At 47.5% G+C, this 22409-nt stretch overlaps 2 protein-coding genes across 4 annotated transcripts in view; one reads left to right on the top strand and one right to left on the bottom strand.

Moving 5' to 3' along the window:
- Window positions 1-1908: 1908 nt before the first annotated feature.
- On the bottom strand, window positions 1909-9067 carry PNMA2 (PNMA family member 2). Of its 2 annotated transcripts, none has more exons than XM_059695938.1 (3): window positions 8956-9067; window positions 5937-6071; window positions 1909-5645 (listed from the first exon to the last, which is right to left on the bottom strand). In XM_059695938.1, exon 3 carries the CDS (start codon window positions 5144-5146, stop codon window positions 4052-4054), a length of 1095 nt encoding a protein of 364 aa, XP_059551921.1. In that variant the 5' UTR covers window positions 5147-5645; window positions 5937-6071; window positions 8956-9067; the 3' UTR covers window positions 1909-4051. The 2 variants fall into 2 exon arrangements, with proteins under 2 accessions (XP_059551921.1, XP_059551922.1); XM_059695939.1 differs by having other exon boundaries at window positions 8845-8972.
- A 294-nt stretch (window positions 9068-9361) lies between these two features.
- DPYSL2 (dihydropyrimidinase like 2) overlaps window positions 9362-22409 on the top strand; it is a 105709-nt gene continuing 92661 nt past the window's right edge. Inside the window, exons 1-2 of one of the 2 annotated variants that reach the window (XM_059695936.1) lie at window positions 9367-9599; window positions 9687-9785. In XM_059695936.1, coding sequence (XP_059551919.1) covers window positions 9432-9599; window positions 9687-9785 — 267 coding nt within the window. In that variant the 5' untranslated portion in view covers window positions 9367-9431. Of the gene's footprint in view, window positions 9786-22409 lie in introns of both variants that reach the window. The other variant, XM_059695935.1, reaches the window with a different exon arrangement.

Below are 22409 nucleotides of genomic sequence, written 5' to 3'. Positions count from 1 at the left end.
CTACCCCTGCCTTCCCTGGGGACTTCCTGCAGTGGCTCTCAGCCTCAGCACCACCACCCAGTGTAGGTAACTCCTCCCTTTCGTGACTTTTCCCTTCAAGGGTGGGGGTGGGGCAGATTGGGAAAGCCTCAGCTGCTGCTTCAGACAGCCCAGACGATGAGATGGGCAGCTCCAGCTGGTGTCCTGAGGGACTGAAATGCGACACCTTTTTTTCTTCTGATGAATTGATTTTTGACATACACTTCTGGAGTTACTCTAGTTTTTAAGAAAGTGTCCATTTGGGATGCCAAGAACCATTTGGGTACATCTGGGAGTTGTGTAATGCAACTCCGGGCCAGGGACCACTCCAGGGCCCACTACAGTGGAAGGCTAGCTTCTGAGAAGCCCATCTACAGGCACTGTCTTCTGCTTCTCAACCAGCTTCTCCCTGGGCAAACTCAAGGAGCTCCTGGCCCACCCAGACAAGAAGGGGAGGGAGACTACCCAAAGATTATGCTGGTGGTCAACAAAAACAAACCTTCAGTGCATCTCACAATTGTATCAGATCCTCTTACTTCACTTCTGTGCTTCATTTCAGGTTCCACCCCTTCAAAACTATGCTTTCCGAGTCTTGACTTGCAGAACTCTCTTGAACATGGTTTATCCTCATTATCTTTTTCTTCCTACTTTTTGTTGCTTTAGATGACCCCAGCCAGATTCAGTCCTAAGTGGGCCCCTCTTTGGCTTCTTTGGCCCCACTTTTACGGCTTGTCAGGACTGGTCTACAGTGGGTGGTGGGGCAGAGTTGGTGAGCATATGCCAGGAGGGAGCAAATGTGTTTGCAAATGGGCAGGTGATGATGATGAGCTAAAAGAAATGCTACCATCACTCCCCATCTCTCCTGAGGTGGCGAGACTGGGCAGCTTCCATTCAAGGGACTTGAGGGCAACAGACTACCACAAGGACCAGTGGTCAATTAAGGAATATGAGGACAGGGTATTCTGCAAGGACGCTGATAATATAGGCAAATTTGTTTAGGACTGAATATCTGGTAGGCGTGTTAGAGGATCTTAAAGGCCAGTACTGGGAAGCACAGGGTAGCACGGACATGACAGGAAAGACGAGAACTGATGATCAGAGAGTCTTGCCTTGAGGATGGACAGCAAAAGCAAACAGGATGAGAGGCTTGGCAGGACTGGTTGATACAGGCGGAGATGTCAGGTGACACCTGAGGCCTGAAGAGGCTGATGGTGCTGGTGAAAAGCTATCGCAGCAGTGGGCTATGTAATCTTGGAGGCCTCAGTCTCTGAGGGTCAGCACTGGAGATATTTAGTACAAGGTAAGACCAGTCTCCTAGGAGGTTTTTGCTGAAATCATTGGGAGAGGGTGTTGGGTAAGCCTCAGGACACTCGCCTTGTAATGGGTCCATCTTTACCGTGTACAGCCCAATGAGGAACAGTCCCCCATTGCACTGTAGAAAAAAAGGAAGAGAAACAATTCAAGAGGACCAAAGCCGAGAGAAAATTTTCACCCTGCACATACTAGTATATATAGTAGAAAGTGACTTCATCCAAGAAATGCAATATTTCAGCGTTCGGTCATTTTACTGTTGGCAGAATGGAGGCTGGTGAATTGTCTGCAGTTACTTGTCTGAGCAAATGAGTCGAAGGTCTCTGAGGGACCTGGCCTCCATCTGTCACTTTTTGTACTTTAAAGAGAAATCAGTGATGGGTGGACTGAGCCCTCTCATCCCTGGAGACAAAGCCCAAGTATTCATGTTCCAGTGTTTTGTTCTCAGGATTGTATGTCTAGAAGAGTTCAAGACCTTTTGGCTTTGGAGTGATTTTCTAATCTTACCTACCAAAATTTTTCTTTTACCAATACTAGGAAAACTCCTTCAAGTAATAGTTTATACAAAACCACGCTGCATGAAACAGAAAAAACTTAGAGTTTTATTAGTATGTATTTATTTTATAACTTCACATTTATAACAGTTTACTTCACATATTGTCAATAAATAAAAAGAGTGAGGGCATTTTCATGAGTACAAAACATGAAATCAGGATGCACTGGGTGATATCGTGCCACTGAGGTTGAACAGTATTGAAAAATATAACTTAGGCAAATGATCACACATGATCCCTTTTTTAAAAAAAATTCTTTTCTTACAATCGCAAGATATTCTTCAGTTAAAATGATCCACAATCAGAAATTATAATGTTGTTTCAAAGTCAAATCACTAGGAATAGTCTAATTGGCTAGAATACTTTCCACAGAGTAATAGACACGAAGCACTCACACTTACCATAAGAGCTAAAAGGGCTTCTAATGCAATGTCATCACAACTTGACTCACAGGTTACATATTTACTTGCTATGGCACAACTGTTAGAACAATAAAGAGAGCATGCATTGAGCAGAAAAGCATCATGAAGATAGTGATGTCTCCATATATTGAGGGCTTTCTATCCTCCAGACATCATGCTAAGTGCTTAAAAGGCATTATGTCATTTGATCTTAACATAACAGCCCTATTCCATTACCTTCTCATTTTTCTGATGAGGAAACTGATGTTCAGAGGATTTAAGCAAGTTTGTTGTACCTAGAGCTACCATGCTGTGCCACATCAACTAGCATTTCACGGAATGGTGGTCATCACTCTACTAGCATACTCGACATCAAGGGCATGCGTGGGCCTGATTTAAATGCCCATGAGAAGCTACAGGTCCCTTAATCTATGAACATTAAGAAGAGTTGGGTGGTAGGGAGAACTGTAGGAGGGTATAGGGAAGACAACTGTTGATGGATGAAGACTTGGGGTGGTAAACACAATACAGTGCGCAGATGATGTGTTGTGGAATTGTGAGCCTGAAACCTGTATACTTTTGTTAACCAGTGTTACCCCAATAAATTCAATAAAAAGGAAAAAAAGAGAGCGAAGTTCAGCTACATGCTCAGATAGTGCAAGGGAACCTTTTCTCCAACGCCTGAAAACAAAAGTGAGCCTGTTGCTGAATGCCTAGGTGCTAAAATGTGGATATGAACACACTTGCATCTGCCCACTATTTATTAGCGATTTAAAGGGTTTGAAATCCATTGTAAATATGGAGCTTCAGAGAGTTCTCAATTCCTGCCTCAGCTCCACCACTTGTTAGCAATTGGATATGAAGGAGATGGCTTACCATCTCGGAGCACTGGGTTGCTGCACACATTAACTGCGACATGCACACAACACCTGGCACGTAGGCCCTCGTAAGTGTGCGTTCCTTTCCCCTCTTTGCCTTCTGTCGGCACTAAAAATCTTCTCTAGCCAGAGAGGCCTGCTCGCTACTCCAGCATGCTCTCCTGCAACATCGCCCTTTCCTGAGGGTGCTCTCACGCTGCGAACCTCTTGAAAGCAGGGATCAGGCAGAGTGTTGTGTCTTCGGGGCCTAACACAGTGTCTGGACACCTGGCAGAGAGGTAGGAGGAGTGCTTCCCAAGAAAGGAGAGAATCCTGAAGGTGGAGATGGTCGTGTTCATTTGGCAACTGCACTGCTACTGGCGTCTAAACTTATTTACACATGAGGTTGTTCAGCTTCCACACGGGAGGCCTGTCCTGACCAGCCTGTCGCTCTCTGAGAGCACAGCTGTGCCCTTAGGACTGTTACCTCCTTGAACAGAGCCTCTCACTGCTTCAGGGACATGGAATTTGCTGATTCGATAAAGAAAATCACCCGACAGGTAAAAAAAAAAAAGCCTAGGTTTTCAGGTAGGTTACAAAGGATACTTTTTTCTCATGTCAATTCTGCTTTCTATGGTATGGGCAAACTTTGTCTCTTGGGGATATTTACAGGAAACGTGACATTTCCTTTAGGTTACTATATCACATTTGGAATTTAATATTTTGTTTATTGGTAATCTATGCTAAGGTCCAAGAAACTCTCAGATAATTTTTTCCTCAGAAAGAATCAAGACTTGGCTTGAATGCCTTGGTTTTAATCGCAGTCACTAAAGAAAAGACCATGGAAAAGGTCTTAGCCTGGTAAAGCGCAGCCCCGGGCCCAGGCTGCAGTCTCACTCTGACTCAGCTTTCAGTTATCAACCTCCTTATGCCAGTGGCCATAGCCATCGCCTTCATCTGACTCGTCAGTATTCTCATTTTCAAAAGCGGCCTCTTCCTCCTCCTCTTCCCGGATCACCTTCATTAACTCAAGGAAGCCGGGGGCCGGCCCCTGGTCTTTCAGCTCCCTAAGCCTGCACCACAGGGTCTCACTGAGGCTCGCCCCGGCCAGCACCTGCTCCAGGCGGACCTGGTCTGCGATATTCCTGGGGATGGCGCGTTTCTCCACAGCCTTGCGGAGCAGCGACTCCAGCCGCAGCACGTAGGCGGAGATCTTCTCTCCTTCCTCCTGATAGGTCTTCAGGTACCTCACCTGGGAGGTCCGGCGGCTCTCCAGGCTCCCAAACACTTGCTTGAATGCCTCCAGACACTCGTCCACACTCACAGAAGGATTGTCTGCCTGCAGTATGCGCAGGAGGTCCAGGGCGGGGCCGCGCAGGCTTTCCATCAGCCACCTTTTCTTTTCTGCCTCTGCTACCGGCCACTCTTTGACGATCTCAGTGGCCTGTTCCAACCAGATTTCAAAGGGCTCCTCCTCTGGGGCGGGCACAGCACTGCCCGAGAACACCCGCAGCTTCCGGTATCGCATGGGCAGCAGGGGCTGCGGGGCATGTGCTACTGCCTGCCCCACCACCTGGGCCAACAACTCTGGCGACACGCAGGGCGCTGAGGCTGGAGACACGCCCTCATGCCCAAGGGCTCGGAACATACCCGAGACCGTCTGCCCCTCTTTTTCTAGAAAGAGGTGCAGCCTTTCAAGAAATTCAGCGTCCTGGTTAGGGGTCTTAAAGACCACTTTCCAGACGCCCCCCCTCCCCTGAACCTCACTGGGGATCTCCGAGACATCAGTGTCCCCCAGGAGCTCCAATAAGACGGCGCTGGCATTCTCCTGCTTCCTGAATATCTTGCCGAGCAGCCGGTACCTGCCCAGAGACTTTAACGTCTCCTGGAGAACCTCCTGGATCTCAGCCTCCTCACACTCCACTGGGATCCCCATCACCATCAGGGATTTCTGATCATCCACACTCATCAGCCGGCACCAGTCCTCCAACAGCGCCAGTGCCATCCTCACGAGTATCTATTGGCTCTAACTCTAGGGTACAATGAATTTGCAGTGCAGGTAGGCACTCCCTTAGGATTTCAAGTATCCTGGATCAAGTCCCGAACCCACAACCCACCAGGGAAGGGGTTTCCGGTCAGGTCCCTCCAACAGCAGCCCGAAGTCTTCTGGACCAGTAACCCTTCCTTGCCCAGTTCCTGCTGAGGTGGCAGGAACGCAGCACTTCCCGTTATAGCTCTAGACTTGACCCAAGATGGGTGGTTAGTGTCTCAGGACAGCGCCACTGCCAGTGGCTCTGTAGTTCCCCGGCTGCGGTGTCTCTCCAGATGCTAGCAGACTGTGATGGTGTTGACCCTTCTCAGACCAACGGAGGCACGTGCGAGAGCTGCTTCACACTCTCCGGGTCTCTGAGGCCTCACCCACCTCTCTCTAGTCAGTGTGGAAACGTCTCCACGCGGCACCCAGGACTCCTGGAGGGACGTCGCACAGCAGAGGGCCTGGACTCCTGGTGAAACAATGGTCAGTTACCACACAGCCCTCTCCTTCCCAGGAAGCACCCACACTCATTAGGGACAGAAGTGAGGGCAGACGGGGCTCTACCCCACATGGCATTTGTGTCTACCCCACGGTCAGATCTCTGCTGATAGTGACTTTTTCTCCCTCTTGGGGACCCTTCTGCAATCTGGCTTCTCCGCCATTCACTCATCAGACATGCCAATTAATGTCTGAGCCCAGTTGTGGCCAGGACTCAAGATCCTTCCCCCGTGAAGAATGAAGTCAGGAGATGGCCAGATACCTGTTTTTACATTCCAGAATATTCTGTGAGAGTCACGAAGCTTGTTTATTCAGCTTCTAGCACAGGAAGATGTCACCCAACTCTACACAATGTTCATGTCTGGTTCCTTCTTAGCTCCAGCCAAGCCAAGCGGTCCTGTTACACATAAATAGTAATGCTGTGTTTTCATTGCTCAATAATATCCAATAATCAAGACTTTTAATGCACTTACTGAACATATGACAATCCTTCACAATGTAATTAAATCTACTAAACAATATAGTTACTTCACTTCTTTGATTAAAAAATACAATTAGAAATCACTCTAGCATTTAAAACCAATATCAGTATAACAATATAGCATATAATACACTTTAATATGATAATATAGACATAACAATTTAATATAGGCCTAATAATTTTTAAAAATCTCAGGGCTGAGCTTGGCCAGTGTGGCTCTGTGATTGAGTGTCGACCTATGAACCAGGAGGTCATGGTTCGATTCCCGGTCAGGACACATGCCTGGGCTGCAAGTTCGATCCCCAGCGGGGGCTGTGCAGGAGGCAGCCTATCAATGATTCTCACTCATCATTGATGCTTCTATCTCTCTCTCCCTCTCCCTTCCTTTCTCTGAAATCAATAAAAATATATTTCAAAAAAATCTCAGGGCCGAATAACTTAAACCTGGAATTATGAATTCATTCTCTTTTGTTATGTCTGGGCAGGCTTTGCAAATGCAAAAGGAGGTGTTACTTTGCTATGGATGTTAAGTTACTAACATGACACTTTCTTTATAGCATTTGAACTTGAATGGGGTCATTTGAAGAAAAAGGAAAAGAGAGGAAGTATATGGAGAACCAGTGGAGAATGGGTAATGTGAAAGGGGAAGAGTGCCTACCACCTCCACTTACTGCTGTGGGGTGGGTGTTGGGGCCCTGACCACGCCTCCCCAGGCCTCAAAACCTCCATCACGCCTCGTGGGCTTTATATGCCACAGATGCCAACTTGTAACCATCGAGGCAGCTGCTCCTGCTGCAGGCACCTTTCCCCAGTCGCTTCTGGGTGGCTCGGAAGGCATGGTGCGTGCCCCAGGGCAAGGAGGACAAAGAGAAGGATCACACCCTGCCCAGCAACCCCAGGGATCTGAGTCCAGTGACTTCTCTAGGCCCTGCTAATGTATGAGGGTGACTTCCTCTTCATTGTGATACTTCAAGGACACATGAGATATAAAAAGGCATCCAATGCCCAGGAAGAAATATCTTCAAGGTGTACGTAGTAACTGCTTTCCTGAGGTTAGGATACTCTGGGTGGCTTCTTCCTCCAAAGGCAATCTCTCCCTGCAAGGCGACCTTCAAATACAAAGATGGCAACTGAACCATGGTCCTCGCTACACGGATTGAAATACTTGGTTATGAAGAAAAGGGGAAATCTTGTGCATTCTAAAGTAAAGATAGAATTAGTTGGAAAAGGAACCAGACTTTCAGGTGGAAGATCCCCACTGGGCTTGTTGGATCACTGAATTAGATAGTGACCCTGGGCAAAGCGCCTCAATCTCTCTAAACCTCGGTCTCCTACCCTGGAAAACAGCGATGGAAAAGCACTCAGCGCACTCATCACACTCATCTTCCGGGGCTGCGGTGAGTAGGAAATGATGCCATTCGTGTGGAAGCACTTTATTCAAATGGAAAGCACATCCGGTTTGAAGTCCGAATGCCGGCTTCTGGGTCTCTCAGCCCTCACGGTATTCCTCTTTCCTCTTCCTCCCCTTCTCAGCAGAAGACTCCTCTCCCTACCCCCATCACGATGGGCTCAACCTAAAACTGTAACTGGCAGTTCTCCAAATTTAACTCCTTTCCCAACTGGGGGGTGGGGTGGGAGTATCCCCATTTAATCCTTCCAGGGGCAAGGGCTGAGATGGGACAGAATCCCTGGTCCCTCTGTCCAGCGTGATGACCCTGCAGCAAAGAGCCTCTTTTAACCCAAACCCATCCTAATTACTGAGCATGCCCAGATCTCCCTCTTGGGACGCCAAAGGATGGGCAACATCTCTGCACAATTTTGACAGCGTAGAGAGGGGCGGGGCAGTAATCTACTAGATGGAGGAACTGGTATTGATGCAGGGAAAGACATGGGGATGCGAGTGAGAATCCACCCGGGACCGTGTTAGTGGCACAAATCCCCACACATCGTTAGCCTGCTTCGCCACACACAATGCACTCATCACAGCCCCCCATCTCCTACCCCACTCTGGGCACGCGCCCCGCACTTAGGTCTCCCCAGCACGCGGCTCTGGCGCAGTGCGCAACAGGGGTGGGTGGGGGTACCGGACCGGGAAGGCCTGGAGCTTTAGGGATTGGGCTACAATTTGCGCCTTTTCATACCCGTTCAAAACACTCCTCTGCGCCCTTTTTTTTGTGGCGCAGTTAGCGGTACGTGGCGCCCCCCCCCCCCCCCCCCCCCGCACTGCCTGCACCCTCGCTCACTATATATCAGTTGCTGTGCTGGGCTGGAATTTGCAGACTGCATTCTTGGTTACACTCCCAGGGGCCCGCAGATCTATGTCTCTCTTTGTACCACCCTCCCTTCCCCCCATCATTTGCTAGTGCCTCGGCATTTCTCTCGGCCACGCTGTGCGCCCCCCCCCTCCGCCCCCCCCCCCCACCGCAGTGGATGAACTAAGTGGGAACCCTCTCGTTTCCATCTCTGCTCCCAAAGCCTGTGGGTGGACTGAAGCTCTGGGGGCCCAGGCGTCGCACAGCCCCAACCTCTGCGGGGCCTGCGTCATCCCTTCTCCATCCTCAATGAGGCCCCTTCCTCTCTCCCCGGGCGTCCTGGCGCCAGCCAGTTCGCCACCCTTTTCGCACCATCAGCTCACCCCCGGGTAAGGGGGCAGGGGCCCTCCCCGCCGTGGTCCTCGCCCCTGGCCCACCTCCGAAATGCGGTCGCGGGAGGCGCCGGGCCACGCAGGTGGAGGCGGAGGGCGCGTTGGCCAGGGCCTGCGCCCTCTGATCTTAGTCCCCGCGCGCCTGCCCCTACTCACCCGGGAGCCGAGAGCGGTCAGCGGGCCCTCCGCTCCGCATCCATTAGCCGGTGATCTGGCTGCTTCACTTCCGGAGCGCGGGGCTCTGGGCAGCGCTGCCCTCCCTCTCCCCCTCCCTCTGCAGCTCCCACCCCGGCGCCCCGCCCCGCCCCGCCCCGCCCCGCCTCCCTCCGCCCGCCGCTGCCGGGAACTGGCAGCCTCTCCTTCCCGCTGCCGCAGCGGCCGCCCAGCCAAACCCAACTTTGCAGCTCGCGGGAGCTCCCGCGGCGGCGGGGGCGTGGGCAGGGGAGCTAGCGGGTCAGGAGGAGGGGCCGGAGGGAGGGTCGCCCGCTCGCCAGCCCTCCTTCCTTTCTGTGCACCTTGCGGTAGGCAGAGCGCGGCGGTGGCGGCGGCAGCCGGGGGCTGTGCTCAGGGAGGCGGACCTAGGGACCGCAGACGGGCGGACAGACGGAGGGACCCTCCCCGAGCCCCGCACCATGGCCGAGAGGAAGCAGTCCGGGAAGGCGGCAGAGGACGAAGAGGTCCCTGCCTTTTTTAAGAACCTGGGTTCAGGAAGCCCCAAGCCCCGGCAGAAATTCTGTGGCATGTTCTGCCCGGTGGAAGGGTCCTCGGAGAACAAGACCATCGACTTCGACTCGCTGTCGGTGGGCAGGGGCTCGGGGCAGGTGGTGGCTCAGCAGCGGGACGTCGCCCACTTGGGCCCGGACCCGCAGCCGCCGTACTCCCGGCAGGGCCGGCGTGCCGGCGGGGAGCCATCTGTTGAATCGGGCCGGAAGGTGGCGATCCGGCGGGCCTCGGGCAAGGAAGCCCTGCAGAACGTCTACGACCAGGTGGGTATGGGGGAGGGGAGGCCGGAGAAGGAGGACGGGGCTCGGGGATCGCCCCTCCCTCGCCTCCCAGAGTGCCCACCGTCCTGCCCCTCCCCGGATCTGTGCCAGCACCCCACCCTACTCTACCCTTCTCGAAGGGTGCGGAGAGGCTCCGGCTGGGCGGTGGGCGGTGGGCGATGCGCCCACAAAGGCTGCCGGTGCTTATCTGGGTCTGGGAGGTAGAGGGGGGAAGGATGGGCCGGTCTCCGGCTGGGGGATCGCGGGGTGGGGTGCGGGGATGGGCGGCGGTTCCATTCTTCTTACACCCTCCCGGGCGGCTCCCTGCTGCAGCTGTGGCCTGGTGTCCCACCCTTTTCCGATGCAGCTCGGAGCGTGCGGTGGAGGCTTCGGGTAAAGGCCCGCGGGCTCCCCGGGGGTCGGGAGGGGCGGGCGGGGGCTCAGACCGCTGCTCCCGCCCGCGCCCAGCGCGCTCTCCACCGCACCTTCTCGCGCTCGCGTCCGGAGCTGGAGGCCAGGACCATGGTCAGCGGCTCCCGCACCGCCTCGGAGAATCTCTCACCCTGATTCCTGTTCGCAAAGAGAGAAGAACCAGGGAGGCGATGGAGTCACCCGAGGAAACCCAGACGCTCCTATATAGCCCATATGCAGAGCAAAGTTCCGCTAAGTCTCTCAGCAAGGGCGCCCCAGAGCCCCCCCCCCCGCCCCCCGCCCTATTTGGGAGGCGCTTTGGAGATGGGGACTAAGTGAATTATGTGCAAAGGGTGAAAAGAAAAGGGAAAAACACCTTCACATTTTGAATAGATTGTCAAAGATGGATTGGACCCCCTATACTGTGTTAATGGGGAAACAAAGAGAACCAATATAGTAAACCTTGATTTAGAAAATGTTTGTCACCTCTGGCAAAAATGAACAGTTTGCATTTTAAGGGAAGTCATCTTCTCACACCAGTTTTTTTTTTTTATCAGTGTGACCCTCATACTTGTGCAGCCGCCCCGCCCCCCACCCCAAACACACATACACACAAACCGTAATTTCTCAACTGATGAATTACAGTGTGAAATGTTTTAACACTTGTTTGCTGTTTCTCTCCCAGGCCCATTGGTGAAGACGAGAAATGAGTCAATCAATGATTGATTATTGAATATCTATTATGTACCTTGCCTTGTGGGGCTGGGGGAAGGTTAGCTATATAAAAAGTTCAAGGCAATTTTTTCCTAAGGGCTTCTAAGTAGTTGGGGGTGGTCTCTACATATTCACTGAGTGATTCCACAGTCATTTCTTTGGCTCAACATTCAGGGTGTGTGCTGACAATGAACACATCAGAAAACAATTAACAGTTGGTGATAATGGCCCAAATATGTTACTGTTTCCTGATGTAGCATGGAGTGTGGCAGCCCTTCACTTTTATTATAGTCTGAGTGCATAATGTTGCATTTGAAATTCTACAACTATATTGAATTTTTTACAATTTAGTAAAACAACATGTACCCAACTTTAATGAGTATTTTCACATTTAAATACTGTCAAAGTTAGAGAATGTTATTTAAATTATTATCTGCTCCTTAAAAATTTTTTTTTTAGCTCTTCACTTTTATAGGGCCAATTCTAGAAAAGAGAAACCATTTGCTGTCATTTTAAAAAGATAGGGCAACTAATTACTTAATTGATTCCTCTTTCCACAGCCCTGTCCTCTGATCTATTCCTATAGGGGAGTACTTGATATCCTTATTTCACTGTGAGTCAACCAGAAGAACTTAATCCAAAAAAACTCACTTTTTACCAAGTCATTACACAAACTTTGACAATTGAAGTAAAGTTTTTCTTAAAAAAAAAGATATTGATTTTGTGTGTGTGTGTGTGTGTGTGTGTGTGTGTGTGAGAGAGAGAGAGAGAGAGAGAGAGAGAGAGAGAGAGAGAGAGAGAGAGAGAAACATCAATAGGAGCAAAACATTGATTGCCTCCTGCACGCCCCCTACTGGAGATCAGCCCACAATCTGGGCATGTGCTCTGACTGGGAATCAACCTGAAACCTTTTGGTGAATGAGACACCACCCAACCAACTGACCACACCAGCCAGGGCTGAAGTAAAGTTTCTGATAGTGAAAGCTGAGTGAGTGTGAAATACTTCCCTATGTGAATACAACGGGAGGGGGCAAACCATGATCATATAGCATCATGGTTCTGTGAGTATTCTTGCCTTCAGCACATGGTGCTTGCTGGTGATCCTAATGACCTAGAGAGGAGAAAAATGCCTTGAGATAAGGAAGAGATCATTTTTTTTTTTAAATAGCAGTTCAGGGGATGGAGATTAAAAGTGGCCATCTTGATAATGATGTCAGTGAATTAAAATTAAATTTTGAAAGGCAAAGTTTCACTGGGTTGAATAACATCTCTTGTTCTGTTCATTTAGAATCTTAGATATTTGATCATCAGAGCTACGAGTCTGAACACACTCCAAATTTAACTGAAGTTCTAAATTGTAAGCCTAGGGTATATGAAAGAGAGAGATTTGAAGAGGAAATACCCAGCAAAACTCCAGGCAGTTTTAGCCTCTGCAAACCCACTTTTGTACCAGAGGGTGATCCTGGCTTGGTCATCTGCAGCCTTCCCTGAATTTTATTTTATTTTTTTTATTTTAATTTTCAATCTTGCCTTATCACCTAAGGGTTGTTCCTATGGGATTTGTTTCATTCATGACCGGGAGTATTTACCAGGATCAGTACTTACAGTGTTTGAATATTTCACGTTTATACAAGAGAACAAAGGTGTGTGTGTGTGTGTGTGTGTGTGTGTGTGTGTGTGTGTGTGTGTGTTTGGTGATTTCCAAAAGCGTAGTTGGACCCGCCATTTTGACTGAACAAGTGGCCATTACTTAGTTTTCACCTAATGAGCAGGGTGATGACCAGCACCTCAGTGCATGCCTGTCCGGAGCCCTAGCACAGAGAGGTGGGGAACTGAGCAAGTGGATTGAGGCCCCGATTCACCCGCCTCCTCCTCCCTGAATCTTTGTTTGTGGGTGTTCTTAATGCCTGGTCACAGAAATGGCTTTGTCCACCTTTGCACTAGGGGTTCTCCTATTCCTTTAGCAAGGCTTTGGGAAGGGAGGGAACAGGCTTCCTTAGCCCAGATGCAGCATGGCTTGTGGGAGACCAGGAAAAGCGTCTGAGCAGGTCAGCACTAGGAAGCACTGGGCGTGACTAGGGCTGGGCTGCTAGGTTTTGGTGAAGGGCAAGAGCCAGTGTTGTGAATGCAAATAAGAAAAGCTTCTATCTCATTACTGTCTTTTTTCTTTTTGTCCTTGGGGAAGTCCACCTTGGGCTACAGTGAGGCTAGGTTGATGACCACCTGCGAAGGACTCGAGCCCCTTGGGGCAGAGAGCAGAAGGTCAGCACTGCTGGCCAAATCTCCCTTGCCAGCGCCCTGGGGTCCCTCAGCCTCCTCCTTCCCTTAGGAATTCCCTCCATTGCATCATTCAGCTTAGCCAGGACCAGCTATTCCACCAAGGAAATTAGATTATGAGCATCCCGTCCAAAGGAGCTCCCAGGCCCTTCTCCCAGCAGCAAACAACCTGCGTAGACTAGAGTAGCAGGGGAGTGATTCTCCACTTTCCAGGGCAGGTGCCAGTCTGTGAACTACACAAGAGTACCGCTGAACTTGACAAAATCACCAGCTCTGTAAAATGCTTTCTTATATTCCTTTCCATTCTGTGTCCCCATCCCCTCTCCCCATATTATCTCCCAACACTGGCTGCCCGGTGACTCTGCTGCCCTCGTACTGTTCAATGCTACCCCTACCCCACCCTGATCATGATGCTTTTTCTAGATCTTTCTTCCTCCCAAAGGAACAAATTCTGAAATCACTCCCTTCCCCTTTGCCTTCCTCTCTATCATTCGAAATTCCTGCCCTGTGTTAATCTTAGCTAGGGAGAAATCCCAGTGATTGAAGGCATCCATACCTTCTGTGAATGACTGCTTCACAAGCTGTCCCTAGAGATGCTTGTTTGATAGTAGGCTAGCACTAGCCTGTCCAACAAAAAGAAAGTCTAGTTAGCACAATGTGTGGTAGAGACTTGGCTGGGAGCCTAGAACAGGAGTATTGATTTGATACTTTAGAGGGCACGTTGTTTCAAAAGAGGAGGTGCAAATGTGAACAAATGTGCTCAGGATCCCCCCAAAACTATGACCCATCTGGGTTCAAAGGGAGAGGGATGCTTGGGAGGAGAAGGAAATGGTGATAATCGATAATTATTGGTTGCTCTTGATTTCCCAAATGATTATTGAAGTAATCAGATAACTAGTTAAAAAACTCTATATGTGGTGACATACACATAACATAAAATTTAGCATCTTAATCATTTTTAAGTGTACAGTTGAGTGGTGTGAAATATATTCATATTGACGTGCAACCCATCTCCAGAGCTTTTTCATCTTGCAAAACGGAAACTCTTTGCCCATTAAACAACATGTTGGTATACACCTCTCCCAGCCATCATTCTACTTTCTGTCTGTAATGAATTTGACTAAGTACTGCATATAATTGGAATCACACAGTGTTTATCTTTTTGTGACTCGCTTAGTTCACTAGCATAATGTCCTCAATGTTCATCCGTGTAGCATGTGACAGGATTTCATTTTTAAGGCTGAATAATATTCCTATGATTAGTTACATTTTAATGAGTCATTGATATTGGAAAGCTGTCGCTCAATTAATAGGCCCGCGATGAATTATGGGAGGAAGGAAGAAGGGTTACGTTTGGGATGCAATAGACCCCACCACCTCCACCTGGGGACTCAGGCTTGAGTAGAAGGAAATCCCACCAGCTGATCGTCATTTCCCTTGAGGCTCAGAGGTGGAAGGATAATTGCTGTCAACGAATTTTGAGTGACAACATCCGGCCACGACCTCTTGAATGTTGCGTAGTTCATGAGCTCCTGGCCCATGGCAACCTGGACAGGGCCAGGCGTTTTTCTACTTTGGAAAAGGCAGCCCAGTATTCCTGTGGACCCTTTGGTGTCAGTGGCACTTTCTACTTCCTTGAGAGAGAAGGGAGAGTCAGAACTGGCCATGGAGTCCAATGTATACTGTCACCAAATGTGAGAGCTTGAAGGAGGCCTTCTGGTTAATCACCCCATTTCTAGAGGTGGAAAAATTGTCCCGAAAGATAGCACTTCATCCCATGGAACTCAGGTGACAGTCCCAGGACTGGAATGGAGGCCCCTAACTGCCTAGTCCCACTGCAGTCCTATACCAGTCAAACCTTGTTATTTATGTAGCATTACATCTAGATCCTGTATTTTAGAATGTATGGAATACATCACTTTAAAACTTGCCCCAGCACCATCTGATATAGGCATTATTCCCTTTGTAAATAAGGACACAGCGTCTTAGTGATATTTACTGAGGATCCCGAGGCCTTGCTATTTAGTAAGTACATAAACTAGGATTTGAACCAAGGTTTCCTGACTCAGTCTCATAGTTCTTGCAACACACCATTCTTTAGTTCAGTTCCAAGGTCACGTATAGTGAATTTAAAGATATAGTTTAGTTTTGTGGGCAAAATATTTCATATTCTAATAAACTTCATATGTTCTAAGGGGTAGCCCTGTGATAAATACTTTATATGTGCTATGTTGCTAATGCTAAGACAACTATACTGAGTAGGTACTACTGCTATTCTTATTTTGCAAAAATATCTGAAGGTAAAAGACAAACAAAGCAACTTGCTAGTTAAAAGCCAGAGGCAGGATTTGAACCCAGGTCTATGTGACTAAGGAGCCTCTTAATCACTGTGAGGTACTGAATTGCTCTCTATATCAACTATTCTTTTCTCATTTTATCTCCAAAAATTCACTGTTGCAAAAAAAAAAAAAAAAATTCTGTGCCTACCTTTTTTGCAATGTACATTTTGAAGCCATTTATAAAAGGGACTGTTGATCTGTCTTTATGAATGTGCCCTAAACTTCGATATTCTGTCCATCATTTCTTTTTTTTTTTTTAATTCAAGAGATGTCTTCAGATATCACTGGACAGAGGCCAACTCTGAGAGTATGAATGACATGCTTTTCTAAGATTAGAGCAGTGTGATGACAGTGTGATTTTTCTACTTGATGTAAACCAAGAACAACAAGCAAATAATTAAGAGGCCATCAATAACAGCATTGATTGGCAGGTGGGCTGATGGACACTTGGATTTGGTTGGTCGGTGGGGTAGGCTGAGAGCTGCACACCAAGAATGCCTTGCAGGGGAAGCACCTGGCCGTAAGGTGGCTTGGTTTGCTTTCAGGACCTTACGGACAGCTTGCCTGGGGTCTGATTCCAAGGCCGCTCTCTGGCAGAAAGCACTCCGGGCAAGGAGTCAGGAAGCCCAGCTTGTCTTCCGGGCTCTACAATCACTCGCTATGCCCACTGCTCAGTCACCTAACCTAGGCTGGGCCTTAATGTTTAAGATTCCTTCCCCCATTTCCTCTAAAGTCCCTGAAAGAAAGCTATGCTGTCCCTGGCTTTTCTTTCTTTTCTTTCTTCCTTCCTTCCTTCCTTCCTTCCTTCCTTCCTTCCTTCCTTCCTTCCTTCCTTCCTTCCTTCCTTCCTTTCTCTCTCTCTCTCTCTCTCTCTCTCTCTCTCTCTCTCTCTCTCTCTCTCTCTCTCATTCTTTCTTTCTTTTAATTGAGGTAAAATTTACATAACATAAAATTCTTATTTTAACCGTTTTAGTCTACAATTCAGTGACTAGTGCATTCACAATGTTGTGCAACCATCACTACTGACTAATTCCAGAATATTTTTATTACTCCAAAGCGAAACTCCATATCCAGTAAGCAATCATTTCCCATTATCCTCTCACCCCCTACCCCCTACCCCCATCCTCCTTTGGCAATCACCAATCTACTTTCTGTCTCCATGGACTTGCCTGTTCTGGACATTTTGCATAAATGGAATCATACAATGCATGGCCTTTTGTGTCTGGCTTCTTTCATTTAGGGTAATGTTTTCAGGCTCATTCACATTGTAGCGATCAGTCCTTTTTTATTTTTTAATCACTGAACAATGTGCCATTGTTTGTATGTAGCAATTTCTTTACCATTCACTAGTTTGTTTCACTCTTTAGCTAATATGAATAATATTTAGCTATTAACATTCTTTTTAAAGTTTTGTTTAAACATATGTTTTCAGTTCACTTAGCTATATAGGAAGGGAATTGCTGATCATATGGAGATTCTAAATTTAGCTTTTTGAGGACCTGCCAAACTGTTTTCCACAATTTTGCATATACCCCCAACATTGTATAAGGGTTCCAATTTCTGCACATCCTCCACAACACTGGTTACTCTCCCTTTTTAAAAACTATAACCAACCCAGTGAGTGTGAAGTGGCATCTCATTGTGGTGATGTTGAGCATCTTTTTATGTGCTTGTTGGCAATTGTATATCTTATTTGGGAAAAAAATCTATTCAAGTCCCTTGTGAATTTTGAAAATTCAGTTGTTTGTTTCTTGTTGAGTTGTAGGAGTTCTTGATGTGCTGTGGATACTAGCCCCTTCTCAGATACACGATCTGCAAATACCTTCTCCTATTCTGTGGGTTCTCTTTTCACTTTCCTGAGAGTGTCCTTTGATACACAACAGTTTTTCATGTTGACGAAGTCTGATTTATCTGTATTTCCTTTTGTTACTTATGCATTTGATGTTATATCATCCCCGGCTGTTGTAGGGCTACTCGACCAAAAGAAATCTAGCAAAGAAGTTCCAGGGCTTCATTGTCCAGCGTGATATTCATGCAACTAAATCCTATTGTTTTATGGGAGCTTTGAAATTTATTAAGAATAGCATTTGCAAAGAACTGCATAGAAGATGGTGGCATAGGTAAATGCAGTACTCACCTCCTCCCACAACCACATCACAATTACAACTAAATAGCCATCATTCAGAACTGCCTGAAATCTGGCTGAACGGAAGTTCTATAACTAGAGAATTAAAGAAGAAGCCGCATTAAGACAGTCAGGAACCGGTAGGAGGGGTGGAGGTGGGGAACGAGCTGGTCCGACCACAACATGTGGCTTCTGTTTTAATTGGAAGGGATATCTTGGCTGAGGGGGTTCCCCATAAGAATAAAGGAATCCCAGCCCCACACCAGACCCCTCAGCTCAGGGTTCCAGTGCCGGGAAAAGGAGTCTTAGTAACTTGGGGCTGTAAAAACCAGCAGGATTGTGGCTGAGTGACAAGAGAGTTGCTGGAGTCCCAAGCATTTCCTCTTAAAGGGCTGGCACATGGATTTACGCAGACTCACTCCCTCAGAACTCCAGCCCTGGGGCAGCAGCTTGAAAGGATCCAGGGACATATGGGGAGGAACTAAATTGCCTGGCGTCATGGCAAGAACTTGTGTGTGTGTGTGTGTGTGGGGGGAAGGCAGCTTTCTCCCAGACAAAAATGCTGGCAGAGGTCATTGTTCCTTTGCTGAGACCTCTCTGTCACAGTGCCAACAGGCAGTGGCCATATCTGAGTCTCCATCAGCGTGGCACACACTGTTCGCCCCACCCTGGAGATTCCCTGCCCCATCCAATTTGCAGCCTCACCCAAATGGTTTGCAGTGGCTGTTCCATATGAATGGCCTGTCCTGGCTCAGACTTCAGACTTTCCTAAAATCTCTCAAAACAAGCACCAGCTGGCCTCAGCATGCCCCAATCCTCTTGATAAGTGGCCCCAGGCCTGGGACTAGCAGCAACCTGCCTTTGTTCACAACTTGGCTTCGCCTGGTCACCTCCAAGCCCAACACAAGTAGCAGCCATCGGCAGATCACTCTGCAGCTCCTGTCGGGTGGTCCCAGGCAGGGCACAGGCAGTAGCTGACTTTGCACCTCTCAGGAGGCCCCGGAGCCAGTGCACCCGGTGATCAGCTTCAGACCACACCAGATTCCAACCCTACCACCTCCACAAGTGACACAGTCAAGGGGCAGACTCAGTGCGCACCAAAGCCACGCTGAAGCAAGCCCTGCACCATAGGGGACTCTCCTGTAGTCACAGCTGGTCTGCATAGCCAGTTGGCCTGGTAATTAATCCCTCTCAGTGACACCAACAACACTCAAGGCTCAACTACAACAGGACAGTGCACACAGGATTCATCTAGAGTGCCCAGCTCAGGTGACTAGGGAGGCTGAGCCACTGGGCCCTACAGGACACCTACTACACAAGGCCACGCTACCAATTCCAGGAGACATAGCAGCTCAGCCTAATACATAGAAACAAACACAAGGAAGCCGCCAAATTGTGGAGACAAAGAAACATGTCACAAATGAAAGGATAGAAGAAATATCCAGGAAAAAAACTTAAATGAAATGGAAGCAAGCAAACTACTATATACAGAGTTCAAAACATTGGTTATAAGGATGCTCAAGGCACTTAATGAGAACTTCAGGGAACTTAGTGAGAACTTCAACTACTCTACCCAGCAAAGCTCTCATTTAGAACTGAAGGACAGATAAAGAGCTTCTCAGACAAGAAAAAGCTAAAGAAGTTTATCACCACCAAACCAGTATTACATGAACATTAAAGGTCTTCTTTGAGAAGAAGAAGAAAAAAAGACCAAAAAAAAAGTGGACAATAAAATGGCAATAAATACATATCTATAAATAATTAAATCTAAAAATCAAAATAAAAAATAAGGAATCTAATGAACAAAATAAACTGATTAATAAAATAAAACCAGAGGCATGGACATATGGAACAGATGAACAAATCTCAGAGGCAAGGGGGGCAGGGGGATTGGAAGTGACTACCCAAAGAACTTGTATGCATACATGCATTACCCATAGGCACAGACAACAGGGTGGTAAAGGCCTGGGGTAGAGTGGGATTTGGGTGGAGAGGGGAAGTGGGGAGAAAAAAGGGGGGGCAACTGTAATACTTTCAACAATAAAGATTTTTTTAAAAAAAAATAGCATTTGCAATAACTTAGTATTCTTGAGTATTTTGCATACTGTGTAGGTCTGATCTTTTTATCTCAGGATCCTATTCATACAAAGAAAATTCCTGTGTGTGTGTGTGTGTGTGTGTGTGTGTGTGTATATTCACACATATATGTGGTATTATATATATAATATTTATAAGGCAGTGATTAAGCTGAATTTAGGGAAAATAAATATAAGAAACTAATTTAATCCAATTAGTTTAGTTTTATTTTTTTAGAGGTAACACAACAAAGTATCATGTTGACTATAGATTACACTAATAAGCAATTTAAAAAAAAATCCTTATTGTCAAGAGTATTACAGGTGTCCCCCTCCCCCCCACTGTCCCCCTCAACCTGGTTCCCGCCCCACCCCAAACCTTACCACCCTGTTGTCTGTGTCCATAGGTAATGCATATATGCATGTAAGTTCTTTGGTTAATCACTTCCAATCCCCCTGCCCCCCTTCCCTCTGAGATTTGTTAGTCTGCTCCATGTTTCCATGCCTCTGGTTCTATTTTATTCATCAGTTTATTTTGTTCATTAGAATCCTTGTTAGTTTATTTTGTTTTTAGATTCAATTGTTGATAGATATGTATTTATTGCCATTTTATTGTTCATGTTTCTTCTTCTTCTTCTTCTTCTTCTTCTTCTTCTTCTTCTTCTTCTTCTTCTTCTTCTTCTTCTCCTCCTCCTCCTCCTCCTCCTCCTCCTCCTCCTCCTCCTCCTCCTCCTCCTCTGCTTTTCCCTTGCTGCATTTAAGATTCTCTCTTTGTCTTTAACCTTTGGCATTTTAGTTATGGTGTGTCTTGGTATGGGCCTCTTTAGGTTCCTCTTGTTTGGGACTTTCTGTGCTTCCTGGACTTGTAAGTCTTTTATTTTTTTCCCACCAGGTAGGGGACGTTTTCTGTCATTTCTTCAAATTGGTTTTTAATATCTTGCTCTTTCTCTTCTCCTTATGCCACCCCATAATGCAAGTGTTGGTATGCTTGAAGTTGTCCCAGAGATACCTTACACTCTCTTCATATTTTTTGGATTATTTTTTCTTTTTGCTCTTCTGATTGGGTGTGTTTTGCTTCCTCATATTCCAAATCATTTATTTTATTCTCAGAATCCTCTACTCTACTGTTGAACCCCTGTAAATTATTCTTTATTTCAGGTAGTGTATGCTTAATTTCTGACCGGTCCTTTTTCATGTCTTTGACATTCTCACTAAGATCCTTGGAAGTTTCACTAAGTCCTTTGAAGTTCTCATTAAGATCCTTGAGCAACATTATAACCATTTTTTTGAAGTCTGTGTCTAGTAATTTGCTTGCTTCCATTTCATTTAATTCCCCCCCGCTCCGGATATTTCTTCTGTTCTTTCATTTGTGACATGTTTCTTTGTCTCCACATTTTGACTGCTTCCCTGTATTTGTTTTATGTATTAGGCTGAGCTGCTATGTCTCCTGGAATTGGTAGAGTGGCCTTGTGTAGTAGGTGTCCTGTAGGGCCCAGTGGCTCAGCCTCCCCAGTCACCTGAGCTAGGCACTCTGTATGTACTGTCCTGTTGTAGTTGAGCCTTGATTGTTGTTGGTGTCACTGGGAGGGATTTACCTTCAGGCCAATTAGATGTGAGGACTGGCTGCAACTACAGTGGGAGAGCTGAGATGCCTCTATGGAGTAGGACTTGCTTCAGTGGGGCTTTGGTGCTCACTGAGTCTGCCCCTCGAGTGTGTCACTTATGGATGTGTAGAGTTGTAATATGGTATGGTCTGAAGCTGTTCATCAGGTACCCTAGCTCTGGGGCCTCTGGGAGGTGCAATGTCAGTCACTGCCTGGGACCCCCTGGCAGTAACTACAGAGCGATCTGCAGATGGTTGCTACTTGTATTGGGCTTGGAGGTGACCGGATGAGGCCAAGCTGTCTTGGGCCTCTTATTGATAGGTATGGGGCACGCTGAGGACAGCTGCTGCTTGTTTGAGAGATTTTAGGAAAATCTGAAGCCTGAGCTCGGATAGGCCATTCATATGGAAAAGCAGCTACAAACAGCTTGGGGGAAGTTGCAAATTGGATGGGGTGGAGTCTCAGGGAATCACCAGCGTGGAATGAACAGTGTGAATCAGGCTGATGGAAACTCAGATATGGCTGCCAGTCAGCTCTGCGACAGAGATCTCAGCAGAGGAACAGTGACCCCTGTGAGCACCCCATCTGGTAGAAAACCACCCCCAAGTTCTTGCTCTGATGCCAGACAATCTAGTTCCTCCTTGTATGTCCCTAGATCCCCCCATGCCATTTCCCCATTTCTGGAGCTTAGAGGGAGTGAGTCTATGTTAATTTGTGTGCCTGTCCTTTAAGAGGAACTGCCTGGGTCTCCAGCAGCCTCTGTGTCACCCAGCCACAATCCCTGCTGGTTTTTACCACCTGAAGTTATGGGGACTTCTCTTTCCAGTTCTGGAACCCTGGGCTGGAGATCTAGTGTGGGGTTGGGACCCCTTGCTCCTCATGGGAGGCCTCTGCAGCAAAGATATCCCTCCCAATTGAAGAAAACACATGGGTGTCGGAACAGCCTATCATGCCCTCCCCCCCGGCCCTTTACTAGTCATCATGTGCTTTCTTCTTTACTTCTCTAGTTGTAGGACGTCATTCAGCCAGCTTTCAGGTGGTACTGAAAGATTGTTGTTCTGTATTTTAGTTATAATTTTGTT

This window comes from Myotis daubentonii, chromosome 5, assembly GCF_963259705.1.
Source record: "Myotis daubentonii chromosome 5, mMyoDau2.1, whole genome shotgun sequence".
In the NCBI taxonomy this organism is placed as follows: domain Eukaryota; kingdom Metazoa; phylum Chordata; class Mammalia; order Chiroptera; family Vespertilionidae; genus Myotis; species Myotis daubentonii.
Note: the sequence above shows the minus strand (reverse complement) of the source record. Positions and strands in the feature narration are given on the sequence as shown.

Bases quoted from the DNA above. Each gene is read 5' to 3' on its own strand.
- PNMA2 (XM_059695938.1), bottom strand. From the start codon at position 5,146: ATGGCACTGGCGCTGTTGGAGGACTGGTGCCGGCTGATGAGTGTGGAT.